We start from the raw sequence: 21,242 nt of genomic DNA on the forward strand, positions 1-21,242 counted from the left end.
TATTAACATTTGTGCTTGAGTTTTTTGCAGTAAGATTGTTGACAGGGTAGTCTTTTTATATTAAACGTGTTGTTTTAGATAGTTGTACATAGATAAATATATGTATGTATGTACTGATATATGACTTTTCAAATAGTGTGTATACATTTTTTTCTGATGTCAGACAAGCCATCAGGCTTTAAAAAAATTTCAGCCTGTGATCAAAAAATCCCTCAAGACCCTTTTTGTTTTTTGTTTAAGTGGCTCTCTTCTTCAGGCAATTTGTGACATGTGTGCTGCTGTTGGGTCTAGAGCCATTCAGGGTAGGAAGGAAAGACAAATAATCAAGGGTTTGCTTCCCCCACAGATAGGGTCTTCACTATGTCTTCTGAAGCAAGACCTCCATCTGCTTCAAGAAATGAAAAGAGGAAGGAGAATGATAAGGACAGCTCTAAAGAAAAACACCAAAAGAAGTCTGTAGAAAAAAGGACTGAAGATCAGAAGGGAATAGAAGAATCAAGAAAATGGTCTCCCGATCCATCCAGCTTATTGGGTCCAATGCCAAGACCCTCAAGGCAGTCAGATCCACCCATCAGTCTGGTCCTAACTCCCCTCCCCTAGAGTTACCTTTTCTCTGAGGTCTGTGAGACCTTGGCTGCATTCACCAATCCTGCAACATAAACTACCATCTAGACCTGCATTGGTAGTATCAACATCGAGGTTGAGAAAATCCACCAGAAGTCTCAGAAATGGATGTCATCAGAATGATGAGAAATTTTTTGAGGATAAAAATCCATCTGGGAATGCTACCAGTACCATCCCCCAAGGGAAGTCCAGGAACAGGCCTATCAATCCCATCGCACTTTGTTCCAATACTGGCCCACTGTATGGATGCAGCTCCCATAGGTCCTTAACCCTCCCAGTGCACTTTAGTCTGATTTGACATTCCTAGAGATTTCGGCTTTGGCTATGTCCCTTACTCTTTCGACTCCGCTGTTATTAGGTTGGAACAAGTTCCAGAGCAGAAGCATCGGTTTCAGAGCACCCGACAGTGGAGTCAACCTTTAAATTCTCTGAGCCATTTTTCCCCCTCAGTGCCTCTGCATTTGACAGCATGGGTCTGTAATCCTCCTGAGAGCCAATCTCCACTGGTATGGGAAAACTTAACATTTCTGTTGACAGAGGAAGTACTTCCTTGGCTGCAGTGGTGTAGTTGGCTTTTGAGGCTGTGGAATGGGCTTTGGCTGGTCGTAAAAGACAGGTGCATGCAGAGTTCAGATCCCTCCCAATTATAGTGGAAACCTATACCTTATACCTCTCATTTGGGTCAATGGGATAGTCAGAACCTATGGGCTTTGACAGAGCTCAATACTCACTCGAGCTCCCACTCCAGTTATGATCTGTGTCCACCAGAGCTCCAGGGACATGTTCCAAGAAAGCAGAAATTCAAACAGAAGCACATAGACTCCTCTCCTGAGTCTGTCATTAAGAACACTGATTTGTGTGAGGAAGAAGACTTCTCCGGAGCCCCTCTAGAAGATGTCACATTTGGGGACATCCTAGAATTGATCAAGCCAAAGGTGGAATGGTCCACTGAAACTCCTTTTCTGGATGAGTCAGTGTTCTTTGAAGCATTTGGATCTGCCTCATTGGCATCCTAGGTGGTTCCCCCTCCTGATGCGCTTATAGGTCTTTTGGTACAGAGGTTATGGTAGGACCCTGACATTACAGAGCCATCCCTAAAAAACATATGAATATTAGCAGCCCCAAAAGATAGAAAGCACACAAAAGGCCTCTGGCTAACGAAGTTCGCAGATGACTGCAAACTAGAAACCATAGTAGAGTCCCCAGATGATGTGGAAATCCTACAGAAGGGCCTCACTGAGATAGATGCCTGGTGTCAGAGCCATGGCCTCAAGCTCAGTGCCAAAAAGTGCATTGTCATCCCCTTTGGTAAAAACTCTGTATCCATGAACTACTACATAGAGAGCAGTCTACTTAACACCGAATATGTGATGAGACCTTGGGACCCAGGTGGACAGTAGTCTGTCCTTTGATAGTCACACCACCACAGTAGTCAGGAAGTCCTTCTACATGGAACACCTCATCATAAAAGGGTTCTCATCCAGGAAAAAAGAGGTCATCGTTCCCCTCTACTCGACACTCATTAGACCCATTATAGAGTACAACGCCCCTTCTGGGATGCACCTAACAAGACATCTGCAGCAGCTGGAAAGGCCACAGAAGTACCTCATAAAGAAGATTACTGGCCTCAAACAGATGCCCTACACTGACAGTCTCAAAAAACTCCAGCTTTACTCCGTAGCGTATCGTCTACTCCGAGGTGATCTCTGCCTAACATATAAAGCTATGTCAAACCCAGAGCTGTTGAACATGCTACACCTAAAGAAATCCCAATCCTTCCGAGCTACATGCTCTAGGGACCTAAACCTTGTCACCACAATAAACAGGATGTGCTGGAGGGATAGATTCCTGTCCCAGAGACTTCCATTTTCTGGAGCAGGCTACCCATCTATGTCAAGCAAAGTTCTTCATTAGCACTCTTCAAGCAAAATCTTGATGAGTGGATGGGAAATAGGAAATACACCCTGGTGATCACTTCTGTGTCTCTGCTCGACAGTGGCACAGGAAAATAACTTTCTTGGGTGGCGTAAGCAAGGGAACCTTGTTGGCTAGGCTTACATAGGCCCTCGGGCCGATAGCCTAGTACCTACCTATGAACCTATAAAGGACCTGCAGTAGATGCCATGGTAGTAGCAGCAACTGCAAAGAAAGAACTGTCTGTGGAGAGTCCTTCTCTCCATCCTCCTAACAGTAGGGAAACAGACTTGTGCTTCAGTGACCTTTACACTCAGTGTGCTGAATTACCTTGTTCACTTGACTTGTTTCCAAGGGGACTTGGTCAAGGAGATGTCTAAGTGTTTTTCGGGTAATTTATCAGATGTCCAAAAGGCAGTGAATGCCCAAATGTCTACCTGATAATCCACATCTGTTGCTGCTGTGTGCCTGCTATCAAATGCAACAGTTGGCACTGCAAAAGCAGCTGATGCAGGCATTACCATGCATCGCCTTGCTTGGATGTGGCTTTGCAACTTTTTGGAAAGCTTCAAGGTGTACTTCTTTAATGACCCTTTCCATGGTTCCACATTATTTAGACCCAAGGTAAAAGAGACGCTTACCAACAGTGAACATGATGGTAAGATCCAGTCTGCCTTAGGAATATGTTTTTACACTCCACAAAGATTCTATCTCAGGAATCAAAGAGGAGGTAAGAAAATGTAGTTCAGGAGCTGAAAGGGTTTTCACCACAGCATTCCTGGGGATAGATGCCCCCCCCCCCCCAGGGCAGAAGGGGAGGCAATTTGAATGGGTATAGCCCCAGAAGCAGGCTGCAGAATCAGGGTTTTCATGGTCCCTTCACTGAGAAACCCTACCAGCATCCCTGAAGGGTTACCCAACTACCACACTCTGGAGGCAGTTGGTGGTGCTTAACCTTGCACCCACAAGCCTAGCAAATCATTAATTCTCACTCATGAGTGTTGAGGATAATCAACAGAAGCTATACCATACCCTTTTTGTATCCACCAAACAAAGGAGTAAAGATTCCTGATACTCCCCCTGATCATTTGGAATTTGCAACAACAGAAGTTTCAAAGTTGCTGGAGAAAGAGTCATCCACTACGTGCCCCCCAGACCAGTTAGAATGCAGAGTCTGTTCCAGGTTCTTTTTAGTTCCAAAGAAGACAGGAGACTTCAGACCAATATTGGACCTAAGTTACTTCAGTCAATTTATCAAACAGACAAAATTCCAGATGGTCACTGTACAATCCATACTACCTCAACTGAGGAAGGATGATTGGCTGTGCTGTGCACACATCCAAGATGCCTGTTACCGTATAAAGATTCAAAGGCAATTCAGGAGATTTCCCCATTTCTGGCTGGAAGCCAATCATTAACAATTCAAAGCACTGCCATTCAGTCTCACCATAGCCCCAGGTGTTCACCAAGATTATGGCAGTTGTAGCAGATCATCTGCGACTGCAGGAGATCCAAGTTTTCCTACAGCTGGATGATTAGCTCCTAACTACTGCCTCTGAGGATCTACTGCTACTAAAGCACCAAGCTTGCCTGCTTCACCTATAGATCAGTTTAGAATAACTGTCATTAAAGGAAAGACCAAACTGCCAACTACTCAACAAATAGATTTCATAGGATGTCAGATCAATACAATTCAACAGATTGCCAAACTTTCCACATCAAGTTCTATCATTAAGATTAGTAGCTGTTCAGGTTATTTAGCATCCATATCCACAAGCAAGATTGATTCTACTTCTGTTAGGCCTGACGTCCTCTTCCATCACTTTAGTACCACTAGCAAAATACCACATGCGAGTGTTACAATGAACTCTGTTGGGCCAGTGATCACAGAGCCTCCATTCCCTACTTGCCAGAATCTGTCTCACTCAAGTAAGCAGAAGTCATACAAGTCTGTGGATAACCTCTCCATTAGTGTCAGAAGTTGAACCTTTTGTTCACAAGGCCACAGTAACCATGGACACTTCCCTTCTAGGGTGTTGGGGTGGAACTTTGAGTGGAAGGCAGTTCAAGAGACATGGTCTCCTGCAGAGATCAAACTTTACATCAATGTCTTGGAGATGAGAGCAATTCTCCTAACCTAACATTGCAGGCTTTCCAGGACTGCCTACCCAATGGTGTGATTTCCCCCAGACGGACAATATGTCCGTGGTATGGTACATCAACAAACAAGGGGGAACACACTCGTATCCCCTTTGCCAGCAGGCTGCATGAGTTTGGCAGTGGCTGATGTTTTCCCATCACTTCCTTGTAGAAAAACACATTCCCAGGATGTCAGATGTACTAGCGGATAAGTTGAGCAGGTGTATCCTATTGCCTCACAAGTGTTTTTTCAAACAAACCGTGGCAATGGAAATTTTCAGCTATTGAGGCCAACCTTGCTGTGACCTCTTTGCCCTGGGGTCTAAGGTGCACGACCAAGGTGATCTTCATTGCCCCATTCTGGCCATGGAAGGATTGTATCCCCTTCCTTTGGCCTCATTTGCTACATCCTGTCTGGTTGCTGGATCTTCCAAGTCACCCATCCGGGATACCTTTACCAGACCTACAAACCCTACAGCTAACTGCAAGGTTTCTCCATTTTTAATGATAGTCAAAGATGCCAGGCTGTTATCTTCAGTAGTTCACATAATTCCTTCTTCTCAAAAGTAATCAACAAAAAACTTATAAAAGTAAATGGAGAAGATTTTCTGTTCGAACGTCATCAAAAGGACTGGACCCTTTCCTGCTCCTCTCCCATCGTTACTGGAATTTCTTTCTGACCTTTTTCACCAGGGTTCCAGTTTTTCTACTGTCAAAGTTCAAATGACTGCCATTTCAAATTTTCACATAGGCCATATGCTTCTCCTATGATATCTCTATTTCCTCAAAGGAATCTTTTTACTGAGGCCTCCCATTCAAGAACCAGTTCATCCACTGGATGTCACATTATTAGGCCAGTTATTGACTCAGAAACCTTTTGAGCCTGCAGCATCAACTGACTTGAAGTTTTCTTCTTGGAAAACTTATCTTTTTGATTGACATTACCTCTGCTAGACAAGTTTCAGAATTACAAGTGCTTTCAGGCAAGAAGCTGTTTCTCATCATACACAAAGGTAGAGTGTCATTGAGAACAAACTCCACCTGTATTATCCGAAGCAAACCTGAATCAATCCATTGATCTGCCAGTACTTTTTTACATTTACTCTTGCAAGAGAACATATACTTTATATTTTAGATATTCACAGCTTAGATTTTACTTACACCAACCAAAGATATTAGAAAATCAGATCAATTATTTGTCTGCTTTTCCAAAACAACATTATATCATCATGTGTCAAAAGTTACACTTTCTAAGTGACAGGCAGACTGTATTTCCTTTGTTTGTAAAACCTGAGGATGGTCTCTACAGTCAAAACCAAAAGCTCATTCCACTAGAACAATTGCTGCCTCTCCAGCATTCTTGAAGAGTTCCCATTGATGACATTTGTGCAGCGGCAACTTGGTCAACAGGTTCATGCTTTTAGATCTCATTACAAGTTATATGTGCAGTCCAGAGCTACTGCATCCTTTGGCTCTACCATTCCCAGAAATGTCCTTCGTTGATACCACCTAGATTCTTTTTAGGCTGCTTGGGAATCTGTCCCAAATGTTGAATCGGATGAAAACAGATAACCTCGGATACAGAAGTTATGTAAATCTGTGTTGTCTCATTTTCATTCAGTTCAACATCCCTCCCTCCTTTCTCCTTTCAAATTTCCATCTACAATCATCTAGTGGTGGACAGACCTTGACTAAGACCCTGTCTGAGTTCACCTTTTCTAGCTTAGCATGCTTAATAAGTTATTTTATTTCATGAGGATTTTTTTCTTATCAGTATAGTTTCTATATGATTAGAAACGGCAAACTCTGTCTGAAGTAATTAAGACAGAAGGAGGAAGTTGTGGGTAAAGGAGAAGTCAGAGTCTTAGGTCTAAAGTTCTGGGAGAAGGCTCCAATGTTGGATCCGACAACACAATTGTTGAAGTGGATGAAAATGAGACAACACGGATCTATCTTTATGATAAGTACATAACTTGTATTTCTTAAATGTTCTATCCTGCATTAAAATGTTCTACAGCCATGTATTCATTCTAATGTAATTTTACTGTTTTTGATGGACATAAAAGCCCATAATTAATCTCCATTTCTTTATTTTAACAAGGAGACAGACACAAGGTCTCTCAGTCAGTCATAATTCCAAGTGTATTTTATGTTTGGAAGAACGTAGGCATTCAACAGCAACACCTTGTGGCCACCTGTTCTGTTGGGAGTGCATTACTGAGTGGTGTAACACCAAAGTAAGTTTAATGTCTGGTTGTTTTAAGATACTACATTTTTTTCTTTTTTACTGCAAGCCATGGCAGTTTCCTTGTAACTCAGTATGACTTTCTTATTAAAATGTGTGTGCTAGATACTACTGGATTCTGCTGTGCTGCATTTCACGTTTTTATTTACTTAGCCATTGAAACACTAATATAAACTGTCTAAATGTTTTTACATACTATTCATTGAACAACTGTGACATTTGTGATTTGTACAGCCATATAAAGTGATCTGGAGTTCTGAAGATATTTTGGAATTGAAATACCTTCCATATGTGAATTCATCAGTATACTTACCTAGTGTTATATGTATGGTGTGACATATTACCCCCAAAGGAATAAAAGGAGGACTTGAAAGAATCAGACAAGTGTGATAGACCCTAATTAATGGTAAAGCTGCTGGTTCTGGTAAATGCTCCTTTCCGTCAGATATTCTCTCTTGAGTCCTCTTTGCATCAGCTGGTTGTGCCATCAAAGTTTAGGCGATATTAAAATGCGGAGGCAGGGTTCACAAAATGAGAGAGAGAGAGAGTAGGATTTTGGATGCAGGCCCTTAAGGAGAACAATGGCAGCCATACAGAGTAGTGTATTTGCAAAGCAGCAGAACATACTTTGACATCTAAGCCAGCTCAGGAATGGAGAAAGGAGGTTTTTACCAATAGGGATAACTGCAAGTAGGGGAACATAACATAGGCACATTTGGGTCTGGAATTTATTGGACAAAATTAGTAAATGAACCAAGGTACTGGGAGCAAATAATGAGGGATGCAAGAGTCATACAGTGGGATAAGGTCTAGTAGAAGTTTGGACTGCGAGATTGAGACTGCCTTACTATTGGTAGTAGAGCATAGGTAAAGAGAAAAGGACAGGGGAGTGTTAAATGAAAGACCAGTTCTGGTTGAGTTTATAATTGAGTCTAGAGTAAAAGCTGCAGTCAAAGAAATAATTGGCAAGACATATAAAATAATGTATAACTATAAGACACAATCAGAAAAGATTAGACTAGACTGGGAAATGAGGATGGAAAATGGGATATACTAAGAAACAATTTGAGGATACTTGTATGGTTCCTAAGTATGCAACAAAATTTGGAAGGTTTAGGATTTTTGCAAATCAGTGTTTGCTTAGGTATTTATATACCCCCGTTTGACTTCAGAGAATTTTTCGACAGGTAGACAGCAGTTGCTGGAGGTATGATGGGAAAAAGAGGGGAACTTAGGAATTTTTTGGGGGGGAGGATGCAATGAGTTGGTAAATTTTAATTTGTTAGAAATGTTGAATGAGCAGGTTATTGTAAGTAAGGAATTGATTCTTTTGAGCTGGGTTATAGAAACTAAATTACTTAGATATAGCAAAGCCCTACTAAGTTTAATGCTGTTGTATGCCCCAAAAAAGCAATTACTGGAAGATAGAAATCAAAATCTAAACCAACCATAACAGAATTGTTGAATGATGTTGAGGAGATGAAAGAATTGGAGGTGGTATCTTTAGAAAAGGGAAGGAGAAAACTACATTGTAATAATGGAATCTGTGGGAGCAATGCATGCAGGATAATGTTCGGTAGGAAGAGTGAATTCAGGGAAGGCAGGACGTGTAGTCTGTAATGTTAAACTGAATAGTAATTCTAAAAAAAGAAACTGTGTAGTGTGAATGAAAGAGATAACTATTTGTAATGTTTTCTTTTTCTGTTATATAACTGCATGTGTACTCGTATATCACCTGTGTAATATGTGAAGTTAATAATTGTATTAAAATACATTTTGGTTGGGACCTTTCTGCTGTGTATTTGCTTTGCCTGTGTTCACTCGCCACGTATGGATTTGAGCTACCTAAACATCGTGCAGAGGAACCATGCTTCCCAAGTTAATAGTCCACTCTTTCTGGGGACCACAAAGGCTGTGGGGAATATAACTGATCCAGATGTGCCCCTCTACAAGAATAACTTTTATTTGCCTTAACTGTTGGCTACATTTGTAAGGCTGAGTGTAGTTTACCTTCATTCTCTGTTTTGAGGTACATCACAAGTTTCATGATATCATAACAAAACTAACGAACACTTTGAAAAACTGTTGTTTCATGTCCGTGAAAATGTATTTAGAATGGAAACCACTTAAGTTATTTATTTAGTAGTTACCTAAATGATTTTTTTGAACAAATATTTTGATTCTTGGTTCTTTTTAATTTTCATAATTAAATTCAATTTTGCTACATTTTAGGAAGAAGACAGGTCTGAAGTTGTATCAGAAAACAATTTTAGGTTGGTTTGAGAAGAATAGCAAAAGAAGTGGGGGAAACGGGAGGAACAGCTAGGGAGAGTATAACAGAGTGAGAGAGTTGCATTATGTTGAACAGCAGGAAACTCCCACATAGGATGGTAAAAAACCTGTGGAAGCTAGTAGTAATGCTGGCTTTAGATGTGAACATGTTTTTTAGAGAGAAGGTGATGTGCAGAAAATTATTCAGACCAGTGTATGTAGTGGGGAGGTAAAATGATACCAGGACGATACAAAAGTAAAAAGGAGTAACCTCTGTTTTTGATAAAGGATTTCAGAACCCCAGCGCTACACTATGATTCAGAAGGGACCAAAATGTACACAAAGTCCCAATATGTCACTGAAGTTTCATGACTTCTGGAGAAGCCATATCTGTCAGCTGTCCAAATTTTTGCCTCCTATTTTTTGTCTGTTACTCATAAAATTTATGATTTTCTGTCAAATCCTTGAGGACTGAAGTCACTAAATAATGGCAGGCATTTGAGTATCTGACTTCATATACTTCAGGATATGCATGTTAACACAAAAATGTTACTCTAGGCAGAACAAGGCAGAATGGGCCTTGATTTAAAGTCTTATCCAAAGAATGGCACACACAGGAGTGCAGCCACCCCCACTTATGCTGACACTACAGTGTCAGTATTGGAAAACTAATCCAAGTACCTAGTATGGGAATAGAACAGTCTTCTGCACCAAAAGCAAATGTGCTAACTGTTGAGGTGCTAACCAACATATGAACTGAAGTGGTATTTTGAAGTTTATAAGAGCAATATTTAAAATCTGACCCTATTTTGGGCCTTTGTCCCCCACCGTTATTTTTGGCTTCAGAATTTTTGGCACTAAGAGTTTCAGAGTTATGATGATATAAGAAAAAGCATGAAGAACAATTAAATAAAAGTGGAATCAGTCATAGTTTTATAGGTGTATACTAAGCTAATGACCACTAGGGTCTTTTTAAGCCTAGCCATGCATACTGAATCTGGTACCCTTGATGAGTGTAAGCAGGGGGCATTTACAAGCAGGGGTCTGGGAGATGAAATCCAGAATGATGTTTACAATAAGAGATGCATTTAGAGCTTTCCTAAATGTCCACTGTTAATTGTAGCAGTCTTTTGCAACAAGCTGATGTCCTTCAAGGATGCATCTGCAGTCCTTACAAATGGGTTGTCCTGTCGTCAGGCAGCCCTTCGGTCGGCCGGATTCCAAAGTCTGGGTCTGGCTTCGGCTGGTGTCGCACTTCACCCGACGTCATAGCTGCAGTTCTTCGGGTATAAAGGCATCAGCCGACGCCATTTTCCTCAGTCTTTCTTGCCGCGTGGCGCCCGAAGCAGATGTGTACCACAAGGCTCAATTCTTGGTTCACCTCTGTTTAATATTTTCATTAATGACCTGTATACCTCTTCTAGACAAGGATCACTTGTACAGTATGCTGATGATTTGACACTAATATGCTGATCTGGCACTCTAGCACATCATCTTGAAATCATACAAGAAGCCTTCACCTGTGTTGAAAACTAGCTTCATGATGTCCAGTTATTACTCAACCTCCAAAAAACAAAACTACTCCTATTCCACATCAAAGCACTTCTGAAGAACAAATCTAGATTCAAAATCTTCTTTCTTAACAATACAGAAATAGAAACTGTATCCCATGCAAAAACTGCTTGATGTGACAGTGACAACCTCGTATTTGAACTCCACATTCAAAATAATATTAAAAAATCACCATAAACTTAGCATGTTTTAGACATAAAAACTTTCCTACTAACTCTGCTAAAACCACCATAGCAACCACTTGCATCCTTCTTCACTTTTACATGGTGCCCCTATCCTTACAAACCTGCAGGTATCAGTTAAAACTAAACTTGAAATATGCTACAACAGAGTTGCTAAAGTTGCTGCCAGTTAACAATACTATGTACATTAACTTCAAGGCCCTTAAAAGTTTCAACTGGCTTGAACTACACTACTACCTGGACTTTGTAAAGTTAGCTTCTGGACTTAGCTTCTGCTCCCAGTAACATTTATAAACTTCATGCCTGTCCCGCACCAAGCTCTGTTCTTCCTTCCTTCCTTTCACTGAAACAGACCCCTTTGTTCAAATGATAAGCAACTTTTCACCATCTATAAACCTCTAAATGCAATTGGAAATAGCCTTTACTGCTATTCTGTATCTAAAAATTGGAATTCTGTTCCACAGGCTATTAGAACTGTAACTTATCCTTCCTTCAAACACCTTCTGAAAAACCACCAACCCAGCTCATGGCTGTGCTTATGCAGTACTCCTGGATGAACATCAATCTAGTCTACTTTTTTCCACCCCTATCTGTACAGTTTCTCTATCCATCACTACTTCCTCAACTTCACCTGTCTGTCTTACCGTCTGTACCACTTCCTATAACCTCCTCCCCATTTATGCTAATCTATCCTAATTCTTCTCCACCTTTATAGTTACATTTAACTAAACACATGATTCTTACTTATTAATATGGTGAATTGTCAAAAGGACACCCTCCAGAATTGTATGTAGTGTCTTACTTTGCTTTTTCTTATTGCTCTCTTTGTAACATTTTTGGTATATCTCTATGCCTTACAATATTGATTATTGTTTAAATGTATAATTTTCAACTTTTTTTTATGTAATATCTTTGAATTTTTTACATTTTCTCTGTTAAATGGAGCTTTCTCCCCATGCCTCCACTGAAAATGGATTCTTGTGACCCAGTCAAATTTTCCTGGTAAAGAAATGTCAGTAAACAGTCTACACACTAGGCAGAGAACTATGTTAGATTTACATTTCTCTGGGTTAGTCTCACTAGGCCAATGGCCTCTTTTCAAGGGAGACTCGAGGTGGAGTGCACACTAAGAGAAATGTGGAAAGGAGACTGGGGCACATCCCCTACTCAACATTGTTGTGAGTGGGAACCATTTTGGAGGAGCACTTCCTGTTTCCATTCCAGTAGAAGAGGCAGCCCAGAGAAACAGGGAGGCAGATGGATAGAGTAGGAGATTATCGAGTAGTGAATGAAATGAAGGAGAAAGCAAGTATTGAGATTGGAGAATGTCTGCAGGATTTGGAGGAAATGTTTCAAAGAAACCTTTTTGATGGAGATGAGTCAGCAAATTATGTATAATTACAACACTCCAGTCGGGAGGTTGAAGGATGATTTACTTTTAAAGCAATGATGGTGCAGAGTGAGCCAGAAAACGATGGAGGTATTTCCTGGGGAGACATTATAGAGAAAATACAGAAGGGGGATGCAGAGGCAATCCTGAAGAATAGTGGTGAGATGGAAAAGAAAACGTATGGAGAAAAAGTAAAGAAAGGCAAAAGTGGTGTGGCAGAAAAAGTGAAGAACGGAAGTACATGGTAAGGATTCAAAGTAAAGAAGACAAAGAAATGGACAGGTATAAAGTTTGGGACATTTTAATGGCTCCTTTGACTGTAAAAGCACATATGAGGTAAGAGCATTTATTCTTGTTAGCAAATAGACATTTTGTGGCATTATATTTGAGACTGTTTTTTCAATGAAAAAAATTCTTAAATTCTTAGAGAATATGAAAAAAAGGAAAGTGTGTAACCCACGGAATATTTGTGATAAAAGGATTTAACTGGCAAACAAATGAGAAGAGTCATGTACAGTTTTGAATAGAGTTGGAAAGAGAAACTTTGAAAGGACATTTGAAAGCTTTATGTAAAGAAGCACTAGACATTGCAAATTTATATGCAAAAGGGGGTTATGGACTGGTGGCTGGGATTGTAATATTGTGTTAAAAATAGAAAGAGAAAAAAAATTATACATATACCAAGCATAAGTGTGGAGAGGAAGATGGGTTTTATAAAATACTGGAGACAACCCAAAACATGTTTCTTTTATGGAAAAGAACATTTGATAAGTAACTGTGACAAAAATTTTATATTTGTGGGGAAATGGGACATGATACAAAAATGTGAATTGAAATGTTATAACTGTAATAAAATTGAACATTTATGAATGGACTGCAAAAATGAAAATAACAGTAAGAAAAAAGAAAGAGAAGAAAATCAACAAAGAAGAAATTGTAGAAGTTGTAGAAATAGAAAAAATGAGATGAGAAAAAATAATAAAAAAGACATAGAAGAAGGATCTAAAATAAGTGATGAAGACATAAACTGGGAAGTAAAAGGGAAAAACAAAATTATATTGGTAAAAGGCATAAAGAAATTGTAAAGGGGTAAGTACAAAATATATACAGGTAAAGATTGTGGCTTGGTATAATAGTTAAGGTGTTTGGCTCACAGACACAAGGTATGGTGTTTGATTCTTATCTTTGGGAAAAAAATGGTTAGGCTTAGACTGACCTATAAAGAAATCTATCATAGTAGTTAGCTATGAACTCAATAAACCATGAATCTAAGTAAAAGGGAAAATTAACATTTTAGGGTGCTTTCCGTAAATGTAAATAGTATTAAGAATAATAGGAATTTTGTAGTGGTGCAGATATAATTATATTAGAATATTTTTAGCAACTAAAGAATGATTGCAAACAGAGAAACTATGGGTGGAAAGATCGTCTAGAAATTGGGAATGATACATATCTTAGAATAGCTGTATTATACAGTAAAGATATTAGATGTAACATGGGAAGCTTAACCATTGTAGATTTAAATTGGAAAGAACAAGTATATAGAATTATGCCATCATATACTTAATATTAACTGTAAAGAAAGGAAACACTTATTTCATCAGATTTTAAACTATGTAATGATAAATATGAATATTATAACAACAGGAGACTTTAATTGTTATTTAAGAGGCAAGTGGAAAAAGAAAGGAAATTATATAAGAAAAATGTTAGAAGGGTTATAAGCTGTGGTAAGTTAAAACATTGGGATAAAAAATTCATGGACTTACAAAAGGGGTATGTATAAAACTGAAATAGATTTGATAATATCAGAAGGTTTAGTTATAGGAGAAAGGGAGGTAGTTGAAACAAGATTTTCTGATCATTTTGCAATATGCTAGAGATAAAAGAAAGTAAGGAATATATCAATATAGGCAAAGTATTTCTAAAGGGTAAAATGAGAAAGCATGGAATGAAGAAGGAAAGATATTAGTAATACAGTCATGGAAAGATCATGTTACCATGAAAGTATTTTATTAAAAAATATAGTCTGAATGGTTGATATTTAAGGAAAAAATATAAAAAATGTTTTTACAGTGACAATATGATGTGAGAAAAGTAGAGAGAGAAAAAATATAAAAGAATATATAATGATGCATTGGAAGATTTAGAATATAATGATGGAAAGTGTTTGTCACAGAAGAAGAATTATAAGAAAAAATACAAGAATTGTTATATAAGCAAAGATATTTTATACAAGGAAAAAGAAGAGTAGTATTGAGTTAGATTAGTAAAGAAGATGGAATTGTAATGAGAGGAAGAAATAGAAAGAATTCAGGAAAAAATTATGAATAGTATAGTACAGTATGTTTAAGAAATGTTTAAAGATAAAACGAAGGTAGTGAAAAACTTGGAAAGTAAAAAAGTTAACATAAAAAGGAATAAAGAGTTGGAAAAGAAGATTTCTTTTAATGAGCTAGATAAAATATTAGGACAAGTAAGTATATAGTTGGCTGCAGGCCCAGATGGAATAGGGTATGAAATGCATAAAAATTTAAGGGATTGACAAAAATTATTTCTTAAAGATTGTGAATAAATGTTTAAATGAGGGTTTTATGTAGTGAAATACTTAAATTCATGTGGAAGAAGGAAGATTGAAGAGAATTGAGAAAAAATGGAGCTCAATAGTACTGAATAATAATGATACAGGATCTTTATGAAAATAGTACAAAAGAGATTTGAAACTAAAATGGAAAATCTTATGGAAGATAGCATATATGGTATAAAGGGGAAGGGCTGTCAAGAATTAATGCTAGAGAAATTGTATACGATATGAACAGAAAAGAAGTGAAAATTATGATAGGAGATCTTAATAAGGCATTTGACACAAGTGGACATGAAATACTATGGGTAATAATGAAAGAATAATTGAGAAAGTTAAGAAGTTATATATGTCAGTATATAGTAGTAATAAAGTAAAAATATTTGTAAATGGCTGGTTAAGCCAAGAGGTACAAATGAGTCTAGTGAGGTGTATACTCTTTACATTAGTTATGAACGTGATAGTATGTGAAATAAGTTACAAAATGAAGGAGGTGGCATATATAACACCTGATGGGTCAAGAAGTTAACATATGCAGATTGCATTATAATTGCAAAAAAACTAAATTTGGATAAAAGGAGTAGTAATTTGCAGAAATGAGTGTCTAGAAATAATAGGGATGGCTTTAAATAAAGAAAAAATTAAAGGTTTCTGTGTTGGGTATAAAATTTGGGAATAAAGATACAAGTAGAATTCAGTGGGAAAAACAGTAGAAGAAATAAAGTAAACACATCTTTTCTGGAGAATATATAAATTGTCATTCAGAAAAGAGGCCTATTAAATTTAGTACTGATGGGAAAAATAGAATACTTAGCAAGTGTATTTATGTTGCCAACAGTATTTGAAAAGGAATTATTGCAAGTATTTTTTTTCATTGTATGGGGTTTTAGATGAAACCTGGTAAAAAAAAGAGGAGTTTGGTTTGTAAATAAAGGAGGAGGTTAAGGGTTAATAAACCCAATGGTATACGCTTCTTCATTAAATTTGTACAAAGTGTTAAAGTGGATAAATGAAAAAGATGATAGATTAGTAGTAAAACTGTATTAATATATAAGCATAATAAATTTGGTGTATCGTGAAAAAAGTGTATAAATGAAGAAATAAAATGTTATCAAGGAAAAATTTTTGTGGAAAGTAAAAGTTGCTGATATAGAAAAAGATATAAAGTGTGGTATAAGAATGTAATGATAAAATATTACTATGTAAAACCATGGGAAAATCTAACGGATGAAAAAATTAAAGGTACAAAAATAAGAAGCAAATGGAGTAATCCGATAGTAAAATGTCAAGATTTTTTGTCGAGACTGGCAATGGATAAACTGCCAGTAAAAGGAAATATGCTGTATAAAAAAAAAGTGATAGAATATGTTTACATTATCAAGAAAAAGAAATGATGTAATGCAGTTTTGAAATGTAAAAGTTATGGGGAAAACTGTAAAGATGTTTTGAAGATATAAATAAGTGGATAAAATAAACATAGATATGATTAAATATGGTGGTTATAAGTATAGACGTAAAGAATGTTAGAATAGATACAATGTTATTTTATATTACATGGAATGAAAGAATAAATGAAATTGTTCAACAGTAAATAGATTTTAGCAACAATATTAAGTAAAATCAGATGGTTATGGAAAAAGGAGTGAGGGTCTAATAGGGATGAACGTTTAGCAGATTGTAAAGGAAATTATGAATATGTGTAAACAGATTTGGCGATTTTATGTGTGTGTGTGTGTGTATATATATATATATATATATATATGTACATATGTAAATATTTTGAAAATAAGTTATTTTTGCATATAAATAAAAGACCCCCTATTCTTTTTGATAACTGCCATGGAATCTTTTACGTCCCCCTGTGGTACCACCAACTCAAACAAATTGGGAGTTTGTTTAACATCTTATCCAAAGAATGTCACACTCAGGTATGCAGCAGCCCAATTGTGCTGCACTGCAGTGTCAGTATTGGGAAACTGTCCAACTACTTGGTGTGGGAATAGAGCACACAGTCTTCTGCACCAGAGGTGAGTGTGCTACCCGTTGATCCACTGATTAGTTCAACTTATTGCATTTTGAGAGCTGAGTGAGAAAAGGTACAGAGAAAGATTGCTGTACCAAAAAGGACTGGAAATTTTGACAGTTTATAAAACCTGGTTTCCTAGAATAATTTTAAAGTAAATTTTCCCAAAGGGTTAAGAAAGGAAGAACTTGTGTCAAGAAGGACTTTAATTTATGTATAACATCTCACATTGAAATGAAGTATATGGGGAATTTCAATGTAAACAGGAGGAAAAGCCTAGGAAATTCTGATGTTCATTATCATTAGCTCACTGCTGCAGTAGCTGAAGCTATGCAAACTCAACACCAAGTAATGCATCATAGTGACTTTTGGGAAAACTGACCCCCAAGCTAATTAATCCTTTCATAAGACACCCCTAAGAGTTGACGTGGTAGCCATGGATCTTGGAACATATGTAGTGATCTGGCCTTTGACCAATATGTGGTCAAGGTAGTAAGGAAATCATTTAATGTCGCCCATCTTATAAGAAAGGACATGGCATTCAAGTCCAAGGAATTCATAGCGCGACTTTATTCAACTCTTATCAGATGCATCACTTTGGCATGTACCTGACCAGACATATGCAACAGTTGGAACATCCACAAAGGTTCCTTACCAGTTTAATCCAGGGTATAAACACATTATCCTTTATGGATTGCCTTGAAGCCCCATCTCTGTACTTGGTGTCCTACAGGTTACTAAAAGGCAATCTATGCCTGAAGTACAAGGCATCATTGAATGCAGTTCTGATGGACCTTTTGCACATCTGCAAAATGAACAGTATCAGAACCACTAGGTCCAATGATTTAAGTTTTGCTAGCAACATAAATAGGACATGTAGGTGAGACGTGTGTCACAGAGGATCCACATACTCTCTAACAAGCTTTACATCCATGTGAAGCAGAGTCCATCCCTAACCCTAGTTAACCATAACCTTGACCAATGGATGGAAAATCAGAAATTTACTTTGTGTCTGCTAGACAGAGGCAGACAGTAACCATGTCCAAACTAAAATACCCCTCACCATAACCTTTAGAAATTTCCTAACATACCCCCTCCTAATATATGTCAGTGACACATAGGGACACAACTGGGTTAAGTAGTTTGGCTAAGCTTATAAAGGCCCTGTTGGTTATTGTAGTATGTGCCTACAAACCTATATGGGATGTGTCTTGCCAAAGTTTAAACATCCAGCCCACTTCCAAAGCTTTAGGGTACATTCTGAGCACCCATATGTCCTTTGGAGCTCGCTTGCAAAATTAAGAGCTGAGAGACAGGCACATCCTCCAAGCCCATTCATGCATCCTCTTTAGTCAAGGAAGAGCCAGTTTTACTGGAACTGGAGGAAAGGGCGGGCATCCAAACTTTATGGAGCTGCTTTGAGGAATTAGATAGTTGAGGAGATGACTGTATGCCTGAGCACTCTTTCTTACAGACTCCAAGAAACAGGACACACAAACTTAGGCATACATAACCTCCTTGAACTTCTTCATAGAATGATGTTAAAGAATGTTTTTCTTTTGCTAAAGGCTTATTTAAAACCTTTGCTTCTACAGGCATGATTTTCATTATCTTATCACTGCTGCAGTAGCCATAACTATGTGGGTTATACCCCATAAAGATATCCATATGGCTAACACTACTGTAACAATGATAATTTGAACATCTGCTGTTATAGTGGGCTTGCTTACACAACTATAATTTCCTCAGTCTCAGAAGTTTCTGTTTAGAAATCCAGGACAGATCCTTCAGTTTTTTTTTCAATCATAACCAACGTATTCTAAACATTTTATAGCTTCTAACCCCATACCTGCAGATAAGGATGAACAGAGCCTTTGATAGATTTGGAAGAAGTTTACACTTCTTCCATCTTAGCTTTTTATACAGTTAATTGTAAGTCACATATATCAAAGTTTCTCTTAGCTTCTTTTGAATATGAAAAACTTAATTGTTTACCTTCCTTCTTTGAGACTAAGGCATCCATTAGCTCTTTACTTTCCTCAGTGTCACAGGTTGCAAAGCATTCTGTTAGATGCTCTTAAGATACTGCTCATGCTGTTTCCAGAACTTCTGCTTCTGGATCAGTTATATGGAGATTTGCTTGGATATACACACACAATTCACCAGAGAATGCCAAAGCAAAATTTTTGAATGTTCCTCGGGATAGAAAGGTTTTGTTTGAACCTTCCTGTGCTGAGGTTCTCAAGAGATTTTATTTAATGGGAAAATGAATACAAGGATGTTTCAGTCCCCAGTCCCTAAATGCAATGGAAATGCACCTTCTAGTCCGGGGTCCTTTTATAGAAAGCCCTCCAAGCAATTGCAGCAGACATTAGGTAAACAAACTTTTAAGAAGCAGGGTGGTTCCAAAAAGAAAAGGAGTACCGTCCCATGTCCAAGGGCAGTTCAAAAAACTGATTGTCTTTGACCACTGCAGTCACCTCCATTTCCCCACCATGAGAATCTTTTAATTCTGTGTCAAAACCTGTCATAAACATGAAGTAAGAATTGCTATGCTCAATGTAGGTTCACTGACAGGGTGCAGCTTGGAAAAGAGATGACATGATGGTAAGGAGGAGTCTGAACATCCTATATATCCAGGTCATCCAAGATGAAAGGGTAGTGCAGCAAAGCCACTTGGCTTGGGATCCAGGGTCTACTACAAAGTAGGATGACAAACTAGAAATGATGTGAGAATTATGGTGAGGGAGAGGCTTCAGAAGATCGCAAAGGATGCCATCAGAATTAGTGATAGTCATGGCAATCAGACTCCAGTGTAAGGACAGGGCAGTATTCCTAATCTCAGCCTATGCCCTGCAGCTGGGTTGTGATAGTGAAGAAGAGTGTATTTTGACATCAGTTGCAAGACCTACTAGATAAAGCAGGACAATGTGAACTGGTGTTGATAATGGGTGACCTGAATACACATATTGGGACTAATAGAACAGGATATGAGGACTGCTTGGGTCCACGTGGGTGGGGCAGTAGGGATAAAGAAGGAGAGGCCATTCTAGAATTCTGTCTGGCAAATGGTTTGATGATGGGCCAACACATGGTTCAGTAAGAGAGACAGTCATAAGATTACATACAAGAGTGTCCAACATGCAGCTTAGAACTGCAGAACAGGTATGTGGCCAAACCAGGTATGGAAATAAGATACATAAGAAAAGCTGGTGATGAAATCCAGAACTCCAGGAAGTCATGAAAAGAAAGAAGTGCAGGAAAAGGTGGGAGATAGAAAAAGACCAGGCAAAGAAGGAATACTGGTTGGCTAACAAAGAGGCAAAGAGAGGAGTTGCTGTAACAAAAAACAAGGCATTGGAGGCACTCCGCTGAAACTAAAGAAGATAGCCAGACACCCTTCATAAGGGATGCCAGTAACAAACTGTTCACCAGCCCACTGTAAATCAAAGGCAGGTAGAAGGAGTACTTTCATCAGCTTCTGAATGAGCAAAACTCTGCAGAAGCAGTACTGCCTGAGGCACAGCCTACAGTGAAACAAGAGGAGGAGCCCACCCTACAAGAAGTAAGAACAGAACTGAAGAAAATGAAGTGAGGGAAAGAAGAATCTCAGATGAGGTCATAGCCGATATGATTGAGATGTTGAGTGAAATAGGGGAGAAATGGCTCCTGAGGGTACTCGTATAGCAATATGGAGATAAAGGTGCATCCCACATGACTGGAGAATAAGCATACTAGTGCTAGTGTTCAAGAGCAAAGGGGACATTTACAACTGTGGGGAGTACAGAGGTATCCTACTCCTGTCACACTGCATGAAAGTTCTGGAGAGGTTGTTTGACAAACAAATGTGCAAGGTAGTACAGACCAAGTTGGGAGATGAGCAGTTCAGATCAAATCAGGATGCAGCACAACTGACCCAACATTTGCAGTGAAAACAGATGCTTGAGAAGAAGCTAGAAATGAGGAAAGAGTCCAACTGGGCATTCCTAGACTTGGAAAACGCGTATGACAATGTCCTATAAAAGCTAATTTGGACAGTCCTGTTAAAAGCCCCTGAAAATTGGTAGAATTAGTACAGGCTATGTACAAGGGCCCAATGACTCAAGTATGAACAGTGTTTGGTCTCATAAAGGGGTTCCCAGTGAGAGTGGGTGTGCATTAGGATTCATCTCTGAGCCCACTGCTGTTCATATTGGTGATGGACGTCATTAGCAAACAGGTCAGAGGGGACAGATCAACAAAGTTGCTGTATGCAGATACTGGAGCATTACAGACAGACTTTGAGCAAGAACTTCAGCAAA

The 21,242-nt window shown here is 38.4% G+C and overlaps 1 protein-coding gene across 2 annotated transcripts in view; it reads left to right on the top strand.

The window, feature by feature from the left end:
* Positions 1-21,242, top strand: part of PEX10 (peroxisomal biogenesis factor 10) — a 159,621-nt gene that overhangs the window by 108,362 nt on the left and 30,017 nt on the right. For both annotated transcript variants that reach the window (XM_044062995.1, XM_044062993.1), the window contains exon 6: positions 6,779-6,914. In XM_044062995.1, the coding sequence (XP_043918930.1) occupies positions 6,779-6,914 (136 nt within the window). The remainder of the gene's footprint in view (positions 1-6,778; positions 6,915-21,242) is intronic.

The sequence above is a fragment of the Protopterus annectens genome, chromosome 2.part1 (genome assembly GCF_019279795.1).
Source record: "Protopterus annectens isolate FY-2018-M chromosome 2.part1, PAN1.0, whole genome shotgun sequence".
Classification (NCBI taxonomy): domain Eukaryota; kingdom Metazoa; phylum Chordata; order Ceratodontiformes; family Protopteridae; genus Protopterus; species Protopterus annectens.